The following is a 13,802-nucleotide window of genomic DNA, read 5'->3' on the forward strand; positions in this document are numbered from 1 at the left end:
GAAAACTAACATAAATTCCTAAAAGACAGCACACCCGTACTCCCCAACCCACCTCACCCCAACTCCTTTCACCCCTACTCTCCAACCCTCTCTCTTCAGCCATTGACTTCACTGGACGTACACTGAAAATTGATATCAGTCAAGATTTGAAAGGTATTTACAAATGATTCTAGAGGCTCTTTGAGTTGGGATCATTCTTTGTTCTGTCCACTCTAGGAATGTGATAACAGACTTTCTTCTGTGAATATAGAGCTGGTGTATTGGGCCGTGATGTGTTTACTTGTTCATCATGTTGACTCTAAAATTTGAGTCTTGTGGTTTCAGACACCGGATTATGAAAGTAAACTACTCCTGCTCCTACTTCTTATGTTCTTATAATCAAGCTCACAACAACAGATTGTCTTTTACTGACTTTATTAACAGCACTACAAAAATACAGACAGAGTATAGTTACCCCATCCGGAGAACAGAGATAATACAGCGGATTCAGAGCTCTCTTCTCCCCAGGTCTGTTCTAACAAGCTACGACTGCACTGGCGATATTTATATTTAACTTGTTTACCACATTATTGACCTGGCCCTGCCCAAACCATAACCACAAGGATATCTGTCATTGTTCTGACTGTGACCACAAGGCTGTGTCACTATCACACACACACACGGTTTCCTTCTTTCACATCTCCATACACAGACCATCTCTTTACACATCCCCTTTCTACACAATTGCAGCCGACATGAGCAAGGACATGAGGCTCATTAAAAGACACACTCATTTCATGACAGCAAAGGTTACACTGGGACAAATCTTCAGTTATTTTCCATACAGGCAAAATGCAGAGTGGTCCAGCAGCACATGGCACCTTAACAGTCTCATCGGCCTACAATATAGAGCTGGAGGATGGGCCGTGATCTGTTTACTTGTTCATCTCTTGTTCAATACATTTGCTGAGTGCATTTAAATTTAAAACCAGGTTCTGAGGCGTGATGTTCTATTCACACATCGAAGGTGAGAGAGGTGCTGTGGGTCACACACTAAGCCCAGTAGCTGAAAGTGATTAATAGACTGGGTTTTGTGTTTAGTGATCCCGGGCGTGTTACTGATACCTTCCCTGGATACCAAGGCTAGGAGAGGCACTCTGGAATGTATGGGGAGCTGGGACTTGTCCATGAGAGTAACTGGAGGTATGAGAACTGAAATAATCTAGAGTTAGAAAGGAGAAAAGGCCCAAAAATGGAGCAGTTGGTAACAGGACATCAATTAGTCTCCTCTTCTCTTGGAGAAATCAAATACTCAACACACTGTGTGTTTGAAACAAAGCTGATTTATTGGACAGGTATCAAAATATTAAAATCCAACCCAGTTATAGGGGTTATTGACATCAGCAGAAACAAACCCCAACTGTCAAAATGAATATGGTTCAGTCCTGGATGTGATTAACAGCAGCAATAACAGCAGAATCCAACCCCTGCAGTCACTTGTGAACTTGCTGGTGTGTCAGCAGGTTAGATGACTGAGTGAATCCCTTCCCACACACGGAGCAGGTGAACGGCCTCTCCCCAGTGTGAATATGTCGGTGTGTCAGAAGGTGGGATGAACGAGTGAATCCCTTCCCACATGTGGAGCAGGTGAACGGCCTCTCCCCAGTGTGAATATGTCGGTGTGTCAGAAGGTGGGATGAACGAGTGAATCCCTTCCCACACGTGGAGCAGGTGAACGGCCTCTCCCCAGTGTGAGTGCGTTGGTGTTGCATCAGATGCGTTCTGCTTTTAAAGCTCTTCTCACAGTCAGAACATTTAAACGATCTCTTATTAGAGTGAACAAGTTGGTGTGCAGTGAGGCTGGAGGAGTTAGTGAATCCCTTTCCACACATGGAGCAGGTGAACGGCCTCTCCCCAGTGTGACTGCGTCGATGAGTTTCCAGCTCAGACGGGTAATTGAATCCATTTCCACACACAGAGCAGGTGAACGGCCTCTCCCCAGTGTGACTGCTTCGATGAGTTTGCAGCTTCGATGGGTAATTGAATCCCTTCCCACAGTCCCCACATTTCCATAGTTTCTCCATGGTGTGGGTGTCCTTGTGTCTCTCCAGGTTGGACGATCAGTTGAAGCCTCGTCCACACACAGAACACGTGTACGGTTTCTCACCGCTGTGAATGGTGCGATGATTTTTCAGGCTGTGTAACTGGTTAAAGCTCTTTCCACAGTCAGTGCATGGAACACTCTCACTCAGGTGTCTCGGTGCTTTTCCAGTCACACTGATGTTTGAAATCTTTCCCCACAGACAGAACAGACAAACATTTCTCCTTCCACATTCAAAGGCCGATGATATTCAGGTCCTGATGAATTGAGTAACTCTGTCAAATCTTGACGGGGTTTGAGTTCCCCGTGTGCAAATCCTCCCCTTCTAATACCCTGTAAAAGGAGTTTACAAAAGTCATGACTAAGTACAGGATGGAAATAAAGAACAGACAATTCTAGTTTCTATGGAACATTCTTTCCTCTCTTGTTCCCCAAAAGCTATAAATCCCCATCCCACACACTCTCCCTCCTCCCTGTGCTGAAATCCACACCCATTGCATAATCTCCAACATTTTTTCCTCTGCACCCATTTTTCTTCCTCCCCTGAAGGTGCGGACTCTGGCTGGGTTCAGTTCGACACTCACTGGTTCCCCTCTCTCTCCTCCCCTGAAGGTGCTGACTCTGGCTGGGCTCAGTTCCACACTCACTGGTTCTCCTCCCTCTCCTCCCCTGAAGGTGCTGACTCTGGCTGGGTTCAGTTCTACACTCACTGGTTCCCCTCCCTCTCCTCCCCTGAAGGTGCTGACTCTGGCTGGGTTCAGTTCTACACTCACTGGTTCCCCTCCCTCTCCTCCCCTGAAGTTGCGGACTCTGGCTAGGTTCAGTTCTACACTCACTGGTCCCCCACATTATGAACTGCTTCGGGCACTTTGTTAAACACACACACAGCAGAAGCACATTAATCTAATGAGAGATCACTTACGCAGAAGCAGCCAGCTGTGTGGAGCCTCCTGAGAGTCCGCCTCCTTTCCAGCCAGTATTTACAGGAGCTGGGTCACGGAAAAGAGTCCAATTGAAATTAGTGATATATTTATTCACACAAACCAAGCCCCAAAATAACGAATAATTTCTCCTTTATTTACAGATGCTCCCTGACCAGTCACCATTTCTCCTTCATTTACAGACGCTCCCTGACCACTTTCCATTTCTCCTCCATTTACAGGTGCTGACCACTTTCCATTTTCCTTCATTTATAGACGCTCCCTGACCAGTCCACATTTCTCCTCCATTTACAGACGCTCCCTGACCACTCACCATTTCTCCTCCAATTACAGACGCTCCCTGACCAGTCCCCTTTTCTCCTCCATTTACAGATGCTCCCTGACCTGTCACCATTTCTCCTCCATTTACAGACGCTCCCTGACCAGTCCCCATTTCTCCTCCAGTTACAGATGCTCCCTGACCAGTCACCATTTCTCCTCCATTTACAGATGCTCCCTGACCTGTCACCATTTCTCCTCCATTTACAGACGCTCCCTGACCAGTCCCCATTTCTCCTCCAGTTACAGACGCTCCCTGACCAGTCACCATTTCTCCTCCATTTACAGACGTACCCTGACCAGTCACCATTTCTCCTCCATTTACAGACATTCCCTGACCAGTCACCATTTCTCCTCCATTTACAGACGTACCCTGACCAGTCACCATTTCTCCTCCATTTACAGACGTTCCCTGACCAGTCACCATTTCTCCTCCATTTACAGATGCTCCCTGACCAGTCACCATTTCTCCTCCATTTACAGATGCTCTCTGACCACTTTCCATTTTCCTTCATTTATAGACGCTCCCTGACCAGTCCCCATTTCTCCTCCATTTACAGACGCTCCCTGACCAGTCTCCATTTCTCCTCCATTTACAAATGCTCCCTGACCAGTTACCATTTCTCCTCCATTTACAGACGCTCCCTGGCCAGTCTCCATTTCTCCTCCATTTACAGACGCTCCCTGACTTCCTGTCTGTCCCGGAGTTTGGCGCGGGGCCCCTTTGCTGAGCAAATCGGGAGAAACCGGGAAGCGGCGGGCGGATAATGTTGAGTGTTTTAATAATGGGGCCTGGGGCCGCACTCGGGGTGTGAGCAGCCCGCATCCTCCCGGGGTTTATTTTATTTATTTTTTTTGCTTTATGTATTTATTTATGTTGTTCACATGTCTAGAGTCAACCATTACATTGTCATACAGGTGTAGAAGAATTACAAAAGGTAGAAGCACAAAACATTCTATACAAGTTTCACCTCTTGCACAAGTATTGCAAATCTAGCCCAATGCCAGTTAACCAAACTTCTGTGTTGCTTACGCACAAGGTGGACAGATGGTCAAGCAGAAATCTCATTGGATCAGAACAATGGATTTAGGTTTGCTCATCATTCCATTCCATACTCCACAGACCACGAGCAAAAGGCCAATAAGTCAACATCATACAAAGATAGTTTATATCTGCAGGCATTGACTATATTTTCAATAGCTCTCCATCACGCAATTCAATGACCCATATTGCAAGACTGCTGTCAATGAATCTTTCAAGGGTGGACAAGCATCCAGTGCAACAACCAATCATCTTCAGTAACGACACGAGGAGCCAGTTAGTTAACCCGCTCCCTGAGCTCGGGGTTTGGGCGGCCCGCGTCCCCCCGGGGTTCATGAACCCGCTCCCTGAGCTCGGGGTGTGAGCGGCCCGCGTCCCCCCGGGTTTCATGAACCCACTCCCTGAGCTCGGGGTGTGAGCGGCCCGCGTCCCCCCGGGTTTCATGAACCCACTCCCTGAGCGCGGGGTGTGAGCGGCCCGCGTCCCCCCGGGATTCATGAACCCGCTCCCTGAGCTCTCTCACCTGATGTGTCAGCGGCTGCTGCCAAGGCCCGCGCATGCTCAGCTCACACTGCCTGGGTGATTGACGGGAGCTCCGGACCAATAGGAAGAGCGGGGCGGGTCCTCCAAGCAATCGGAGTGCGCGAGGGGCGGGGCTTGACCTTTAAACCTGAACAACAGATGGTGAGCTGAGCATGCGCGGCTCTTGGCAGCAGCCGCTGACACATCAGGTGAGAGGTCAGGGAGCGGGTTCATGAACCCCGGGGGGACGCGGGCCGCTCGCACCCCGAGCTCAGGGAGCGGGTTCATGAACCCCGGGGGGACGCGGGCCGCTCGCACCCCGAGCTCAGGGAGCGGGTTCATGAACCCCGGGGGGACGCGGGCCGCTCGCACCCCGAGCTCAGGGAGCGGGTTCATGAACCCCGGGGGGACGCGGGCCGCTCGCACCCCGAGCTCAGGGAGCGGGTTCATGAACCCCGGGGGGACGCGGGCCGCTCGCACCCCGAGCTCAGGGAGCGGGTTCATGAACCCCGGGGGGACGCGGGACGCTCACACCCCGAGCTCAGGGAGCGGGTTCATGAACCCCGGGGGGACGCGGGCTGCTCACACCCTGAGTGCGGCCCCAGGCCCCATTATTAAAACACTCAACATTATCCGCTTCACAAACACCCAGGGTGGGCCTCGGGCCCCTAACAAGAGCCTCCGGGCCGAGTGTTTGCCCCGAGCGGGCGGCAGCTGCGGGGCTTTCTCCCGTTGACAGTCCCGGGGTAACGGCCGCCATCTTGAGAGGCTCGGGGCAGCAGGGCGCATGCACGGCCCCCTTGGCCAGGAACCAGGAGGAGAGAATCTTGTCCATTTCTATCCTGGACTCACAGTGATGGCTTTTGTAAACTCCTTTTACAGGCTGTGAGAAGGGCAGCATTTACACACCGCAAACTCACACCAAACATCACATCAAGATCTGACAGAGTCATTCCATTCATCAGGACCCGAATATCATTGGCCTTTGAATGTGGAAGGAGAAATGTTTGTCTCTTCTGTCTGTGGGAAAAGATTTCAAACGTCAGTGTGACTGGAAAAGCACCGAGACACACATAGTGTGTTCCAGTGCACTGACTGTGGAAAGAGCTTTAACCAGTTACACAGCCTGAAAAAGCATTGCATCGTTCACAGCGGGGAGAAACCGTACACGTGTCCTGTGTGTGGACGAGGCTTCAACTGATTGTCCAACCTGGAGAGACACAAGGACACCCACACTGCAGAGAAACCGTGGAAATGTGGGGACTGTGGGAAAAGATTCAATTACCCGTCTGAGCTGAAAAATCATCAGTGCAGTCACACTGGGGAGAGGCCATTCACCTGCTCCGCATGTGGGAAGGGATTCACTCACTCATCCATTCTCCAGACACATCAGCGAGTTCACACTGATGAGAGACTATTCAGCTGCACTCACTGGGAAGAGATTCAAGCAGTCATCCAACCTCATTCTACACCAACGAGTTCACACTGGGGAGAGGCCGTTCATCTGCACCATGTATGGGGAGGCATTCACTCGGTCATCCCACCTGCTGACACACCAGGAAGTTCACACCGGGGAGAGGCCGTTCTCCTGCTCTGTGTGTGGGAAGGGATTCACTTGTTTATCTGAGCTTCTAACACACCAGCGAATTCACACTGGGGAGAGGCCATTCACCTGCTGCGTGTGTGAGAAGGGATTCACTCGATCATCCAGCCTTCGGATACACCAGAGAGTTCACGCTGGGGAGAGGACGTTCACCTGCTCTGTGTGCGAGAACGGATTTAATCGATCATCGAACCTGCTGAGACACCAGCAAATTCACACTGAGGAGAGGACGTTCACCTGCTCCGTGTGTGAGAAGGGATTTAATCGTTCATCCAACCTGCTGACACACCAGCGATTTCACATGTGACTGCAGGGGCTGGATTCTGCTGTTAATCACATCCAGGACTGAACCATGTTACAAGTATGTAAAAAAAAAAGACTAGTGAAGACAAATATAGGTCCCTTACAGTCAGAAATGGGAGAATTTATAATGGGGAACAAGGAAATGGCAGAGCAATTAAACAAATACAGTACTTTGGTTCTGTCTTCACGGAAGAGGACACAAATATCTTCCCAGAACTGCTAGGGAACCAAGGGTCTAGTGAGAAGGAGGAATTAAAGGAAATTTAGTATTAGTAAAAAAATAGTGCTCGAGAAATTAATGGGACTGAAAGCCGATAAATCCCCAGAGCCTGATATTCTGCATCCCAGAGTACTAAAAGAGGTAGCCATGGAAATAGTGGATGCATTGGTTATCATCTTCCAAAATTCTATAGATTATGGAACAGTTCCTGCAGATTGGAGGGTGGCAAATGTAACCCCGCTATTTAAAAAAGGGAGAGAGAAAATGGGGAACTACAGACCAGTTAGCCTAACATCAGTAGTAGGGAAAATGCTAGACTCGATTATAAAGGATGTGATAACAGGACACTTAGAAAATATCAGTGGGATTAGACAGAGTCAACCTGGATTTATGAAAGGAAATCGTGTTTGACAAACCGACTGGAGTTTTTTGAGGATGTAACTGGTAGAATAGGTAAGGGAGAACCAGTGGATGTGGTGTATTTGGATTTTCAGAAGGCCTTTGATAAAGTCCCACATCAGAGGTTAGTATGCAAAATTAAAGCACATGGGATTGGGGGTAATATACTGGCATGGATTGAAAATTGGTTAACAGACAGGAAACAGAGAGTAGGAATAAATGGGTCTTTTTTGGGGTGGCAGGCGGTGACCAGTGGGATACCGCAGGGATCAGTGCTTGGGCCCCAGCTATTCACAATATATATATCAATGAGTTGGATGAGAGAACCAAATATAATATTTCCAAGTTTGCTGATGACACGAAACTAGGTGAGATTGTGAGTTGTAAGGAGGATGCAAAGAGGCTTCAAGGCGATTTAGACAAGTTGAGTGAGTGGGCAAATACAAGACAGATGCAGTATAATGTGGATAAATGTGAAGTTATCCACTTCGGTAGAAAAAACAGAAAGGCAGAGTATTATTTAAATGGTGATAGATTGGGAAATGTTGATGTACAAAGGGACCTGGGTGTACTTGTACACCAGTCACTGAAAGCAAACATGCAGGTGCAGCAAGCAGTTAGTAAGGCAAATGGCATGTTGGCCTTCATTGCAAGAGGATTTGAGTATAGGAGCAAGGATGTCTTACTACAGTTATACAGGGCCTTGGTGAGACCACACCTGGAGTACTGTGTGCAGTTTTGGTCTCCTTACCTAAGAAAGGATATACTTGCCATAGAGGGAGTGCAGCGAAGGTTCACCAGACTGATTCCTGGGATGGCAGGACTGTCGTATGAGGAGAGATTGGGTCGACTAGGTCTGTATTCACTAGAGTTTAGAAGAATGAGAGGGGATCTCATTGAAACGCATAAAAGTCTGACAGGGCTAAACAGACTGGATGCAGGGAGGATGTTTCCTCTGGCTGGGGGGTCTAGAACGAGGGGTCACAGTCTCAGGATACGGGGTAGGACATTGAGGACTGAGATGAGGAGAAATTTCTTCACTCAGAGGATGGTGAACCTGTGGAATTCTCTACCACAGAAGGCTGTGGAGGCCAAGTCACTGAATATATTTAAGAAGGAGATAGATAGATTTCTAGCCACAAAAGGCATCAAGAGGTATGGAGAGAGAGCAGGAATATGGTATTGAGATAGAGGATCAGCCATGATTATACTGAATGGCGGAGCAGGCTCGAAGGGCCAAATGGCCGACTCCTGCTCCTATTTTTCTATGTTTTTATGTTCATTCTGACAGTTGGGGTTTGTTTCTGCTGATACTAATAACCCCTATAACTGGGCTGGAGTTTAATATTCTGGATATATAGCTGATTGAGTTGTCGGGGCTGCAGTGTTCATTTAAGAACCGCTGTCTGATCTTTCCCCTTAATTTCTGATGAGTGTCCCTGAATTATTTTACAATAAAATTATGAACTTTTACTTCAATCCTAAATTGATCTTTGGTACAAAATCTACAATTCAGTGTCTGAAAGGTTCTGTTGATTAACATTTCCAATTAGAAAGTGCTGATTAATCCTCGCTGACAATTCTTACTGACTTGCACATTACACACAGTGGCACCTCCATTATCCACCAGAAAGAAGGGGAATGGGAATTGGTGGAGAATCGAGAGTCCCCAAATGTTGCCCCTCCCATCTGGTACAGCAATCCCTGCGACACGGGAATGGAGACAAGTCCAGTTATAGTGACGGGATGAGTTAAAGGTATTTACTCAGACGGGCGGAAGGTGGGAAGTGGTGTTCCACGGGGATCGGTGCTGGGACCACTGTTGTTCACCATTTACATGAATGATTTGGACTTGGGAATCAGAAGTACAATTTCAAAATTTGCTGATGACACTAAATTGGGGAGTGTAATTAATACTGAGGAAGACTGCGATAACATCCTTGTAGAATTATTCAGTTGTGTTCAGTAAATAGCACCATCTTTTAATTTGCTTTGACTGATCACATCACGATATAGTTACATGAAAAACAGAAATCATTAACAGCTCCCAATTTCAGAATCTAACATTTCAAAAATTGTAATAGATGTAAGTGAGATATTAGGACTAATACAATAGCAAAATACTGCGGATGCTGGAAATCTGAAATAACAACAGAAAATGCTGGAAACACTCAGCAGGTCAGGCAGCATCGAGGAGAGAGAAACAGAGTTAACGTTTCGAGTCGGAGACCCTTCGTCAGAACTGGAAAAGGTTGGAGAAGAGAGATTTTTAAGCAGGGGCGGGGAGGAAAGAACAAAGGGAAGGTCTGTGATAGGATGGAAGAACAAAGGGAAGGTCTGTGATAGGATGGAAGAACAAAGGGAAGGTCTGTGATAGGATGGAAGGCCGGAGAGATTGACTGACAAAAGGGAGGATGGTGCGAGGCGAAAGGAGGGGTAATGGGACAAGTTAAGAAACAAAAGATGGCTCTAGATGAGGTGTGAATGATGATGGCATCATCCTCAACAACTACCAGGTGAGAAAAGGAGAGAAAAAAATTATAAAGAAATACAGGAGCCAAGGTTCTAGTCTGTTGCTAAACCCGAAACACTACAGTGTAGTGTCTCCCACCCTTCCACCTCCTCTAACCTTTTAGGGGTTAGGGGAAGTTGAAAAGGTAGGTTCAATTTATTTTATTTCAGGAGCCTAACCTCGGTGGAAAAGGTTCCAGGACAGGAGGCGGCAGTGAAAATACAACACCAGAAAACAGGTAGGTGACTGGTTGGTGAGTACTTTCACAAACTTATTCTAAGTAGAATTCAATAATTAAGCTAAATCGTAGTAAATAAAAGGGTATTGTAAGGGTTAAGTCATGGAAGGGCAGCTCAGACCCGTGTCATGCTCCTCCTGTGCCATGTGGGAAATCAGGGACACTGTCTCTGACAACTATGTGTGCAGGAAGTGTGTCCAGCTGCAGCTCCTAGCGGACCGCATGGCGGCGCTGGAGCTGCGAATGGACTCACTCTGGAGCATACGCGATGCTGAGGATGTTGTGGATAGCACATTCAGTGAGTTGGTCACACCGCAGGTAAAGGCTAGCTCAGACAGTAAATGGGTGACCAAAAGGCAGGGTAAAGGCAGGAAGGTAGTGCAGGAGTCACCTGTGGTCATCTCCCTCCAAAACAGGTTTACCGTTTTGGGTACTGTTGGGGGAGATGACTTACCAGGGGAAGGCACCAGCAGCCAGGTTCAGGGCACCATGATTGGCTCTGCTGCACAGAAGGGAGGGAAAAAGAGGGATAGGGCTATAGTGATAGGGGATTCAATTGTAAGGGGGATAGATAGGAGTTTCTGTGGCCGAGACCGAGACTCCAAGATGGTATGTTGCCTCCCTGGTGCAAGGGTCAAGGATGTCTCGGAGCGGGTGCAGAGCATTCTGAAGGGGGAGGGGGATCAGCCAGTTGTCGTGGTACATGTAGGTACCAACGATGTAGGTAAAAAGAGGGAGGAGGTCCTACAAGCTGAATTTAGGGAGTTAGGAGCTAAATTGAAAAGTAGGACTTCAAAGGTAGTAATCTCTGGATTGCTACCAGTGCCACGAGCTAATAAGATTAGAGAGAGTAAGATAGATAAGCTAAATATGTGGCTTGAGCAGTGGTGCAAGGGAGAGGGATTTAAATTCTTGAGGCATTGGAACCAGTTCTTGGGGAGGAGTGACCTGTACCAAGGGGACAGGCTACACCTGAACTGTGAGGGAGCCGATGTCCTCGGGGTAATATTTTCTAGGACGGTTCGGGAGGATTTAAACTAATTTGGCAGGGGGATGGGAACCTAGGTAGTGGAAAAGAGGGAAGTCATATGAAGTCAGAAATAGATGGTAGAAAGGTGAGAAGCAATAAGCAAAGGAGAGAAACACAAAGGGCCAAACTAATTCATAATGAGAGTGTGAAAAAAGCAAACCTGAAGGCTTTGTATCTTAATGCTAGAAGCATTAGGAACAAGGTGGATGAATTAGTTGTGGAAATAGAGGTAAACAAGTATGATTTGATTGGGATTACAGAAACGTGGCTGCAGGGTGGGCAAGGCTGGGAACTTAACATCCAGGGATATACAATATTTAGGAAGGATCGGCAAAAAGGTAGGGGAGGTGGGGTAGCATTGCTGGTAAAGGAGGGGATTAATGCAATGGAAAGGAAGGATATTAACTCGGATGAAACGGAATCTGTATGGGTAGAAATGAGAAATAGCAAGGGGAGAAAAACGTTAGTGGGTGTGATATATAGGCCTCCAAATAGTAATATGGAGGTGAGGGAAGGCATAAAAAGGGAAATTAGAGAAGCGTGCGATAAGAGCACAGCTGTCATCATGGGTGACTTTAATTTACATATTGATTGGACTACCCAAATTAGTAAAAATTCTGAGGAGGAGGAATTCCTGGAATGTTTTCGGGACGGTTATCTGGACCAATATGTCGAGGAGCCGACTCGAGATCAGGCCATTTTAGACTGGGTATTGTGCAATGAGAAGGGACTTATCACCAATCTTCTTGTACGAGGCCCCTTGGGTCAGAGCGATCATAATATGATCGAGCTCTCAGTCGAGATGGAGAGTGAGGAAATTGAATCAGAGACTAAGGTCCAGAACTTAAATAAAGGGAATTACGAGGGTATGAGACGGGAATTGGGTAAGATTGATTGGGTGGTGTTTCTGGGGGGATTGACAGTGGATAGACAATGGCAAGCATTCAAAGATAGAATGGAAGAATTCCAGAACATGTTTATACCGGTTTGGCATAAAAATAAACCTAAAAAGGTGACTCAACCGTGGATAACGAGGGAAATTAGGGACAGCATAAAATCAAAAAAAAGGGCATATCAACTGGCAAAAAAAAGCACCAGACCGGAAGATTGGGGGCAGTACAGGATACAGCAGAAGAGGACAAAGGGATTAATCAGGAAGGGGAAAATAGAATACGAAAGTAAACTTGCAGCAAAAATAAAGACAGACTGCAAAAGCTTTTATCGGTATATCAGGAGGAAAAGACTGGTAAAATCCCAAGTCGGTCCCCTGCAGTCCGATTCGGGAGAATATATAATGGAGAATAAGGAAATGGCAGACCAATTAAACTCATACTTTGGTTCTGTATTCACAAAGGAGGACACAAATAACCTCCCAGGAATATCGGCAAACATAGGGACTAATGAGAGGGAGGAGCTGACAGAAATTAGTATCTCTAGGGATATGGTGTTGGGTAAGTTGAGGGGACTGAAGGCCGACAAATCCCCGGGGCCTGATAAACTACATCCTAGGGTACTTAAGGAGGTGGCCCTGGAGATAGCAGATGCTCTAAGGATCATCTTCCGGAACTCCATTGACTCGGGAACAGTACCCGTGGATTGGAGGGTAGCTAATGTTACCCCAATATTTAAAAAGGGGGGTAGAGAGAAAGCAGGGAATTATAGACCAGTAAGCCTTACATCGGTTGTGGGCAAAATGCTAGAGTCCATTATTAAGGATAAAATAGCGGAGCACTTGACAAATGGGGAAAGGATCGGACAGAGTCAACATGGATTTACAAAGGGTAAATCGTGTTTGACTAATCTGCTGGAATTTTTTGAGGAAGTAACTGGTAAAATAGATGGGGGAGAGCCAGTGGATGTGGTGTACCTTGACTTCCAGAAAGCCTTCGATAAGGTTCCACACAAAAGATTGTCATGCAAAATTAAGGCTCATGGGATTGGGGGCAAAGTATTAACGTGGATAGAGAACTGGCTGGCGGATAGAAAACAGAGAGTTGGAATAAACGGCTCGTTTTCAGAGTGGCAGGCAGTGACCAGCGGGGTGCCGCAAGGATCTGTCCTGGGACCCCAGCTGTTCACAATATATATAAATGATCTGGATCAGGGAATTGGATGCAATATTTCCAAATTCGCTGACGACACTAAACTAGGAGGAGGGGTGGGCTCTGATGAGGATGTCAGGAGGCTACAGTGCGATTTGGACAGGTTGGGGGAATGGGCGGATACGTGGCAGATGCACTATAATGTGGATAAATGCGAGGTTATCCACTTTGGGGGTAAAAACAGGAGGGTAGATTATTATCTAAATGGCAATAGATTGGGAGATGGGGAAGTGCAGAGGGACCTGGGTGTTCTTGTGCACCAGTCACTGAAGGAGAGCATGCAGGTGCAACAGGCGATTAAGAAGGCAAATGGTATGTTGGCCTTCATATCAAGGGGGTTCGAGTATAGGAATAGGGATACCTTACTACAGCTGTACAAGGTGCTGGTGAGACCGCATCTGGAGTATTGTGTACAGTTTTGGTCGCCCCATCAGCGGAAGGATGTTCTTGCCATGGAAAGAGTGCAACGGCGATTCACCAGGCTGATACCTG

General features: G+C 47.3%; 1 protein-coding gene across 3 annotated transcripts; it reads right to left on the reverse strand.

The window, feature by feature from the left end:
• Positions 1-397: 397 nt before the first annotated feature.
• On the reverse strand, positions 398-4,970 carry LOC147119281 (uncharacterized). Of its 3 annotated transcripts, XM_085984960.1 has the most exons (3): positions 4,905-4,970; positions 3,003-3,069; positions 398-2,413 (listed from the first exon to the last, which is right to left on the reverse strand). In XM_085984960.1, exon 3 carries the CDS (start codon positions 2,061-2,063, stop codon positions 1,473-1,475), a length of 591 nt encoding a protein of 196 aa, XP_085841086.1. In that variant the 5' UTR covers positions 2,064-2,413; positions 3,003-3,069; positions 4,905-4,970; the 3' UTR covers positions 398-1,472. The 3 variants fall into 3 exon arrangements, with proteins under 3 accessions (XP_085841086.1, XP_085841087.1, XP_085841085.1); XM_085984961.1 differs by lacking the exons at positions 3,003-3,069; positions 4,905-4,970 and adding an exon at positions 4,373-4,843; XM_085984959.1 differs by lacking the exon at positions 4,905-4,970 and having other exon boundaries at positions 3,003-4,366.
• Positions 4,971-13,802: the final 8,832 nt, after the last annotated feature.

The sequence above is a fragment of the Somniosus microcephalus genome, chromosome 4, assembly GCF_052327205.1.
Source record: "Somniosus microcephalus isolate GS21.2 chromosome 4, FLI_Smic_1.0, whole genome shotgun sequence".
NCBI lineage: Eukaryota > Metazoa > Chordata > Chondrichthyes > Squaliformes > Somniosidae > Somniosus > Somniosus microcephalus.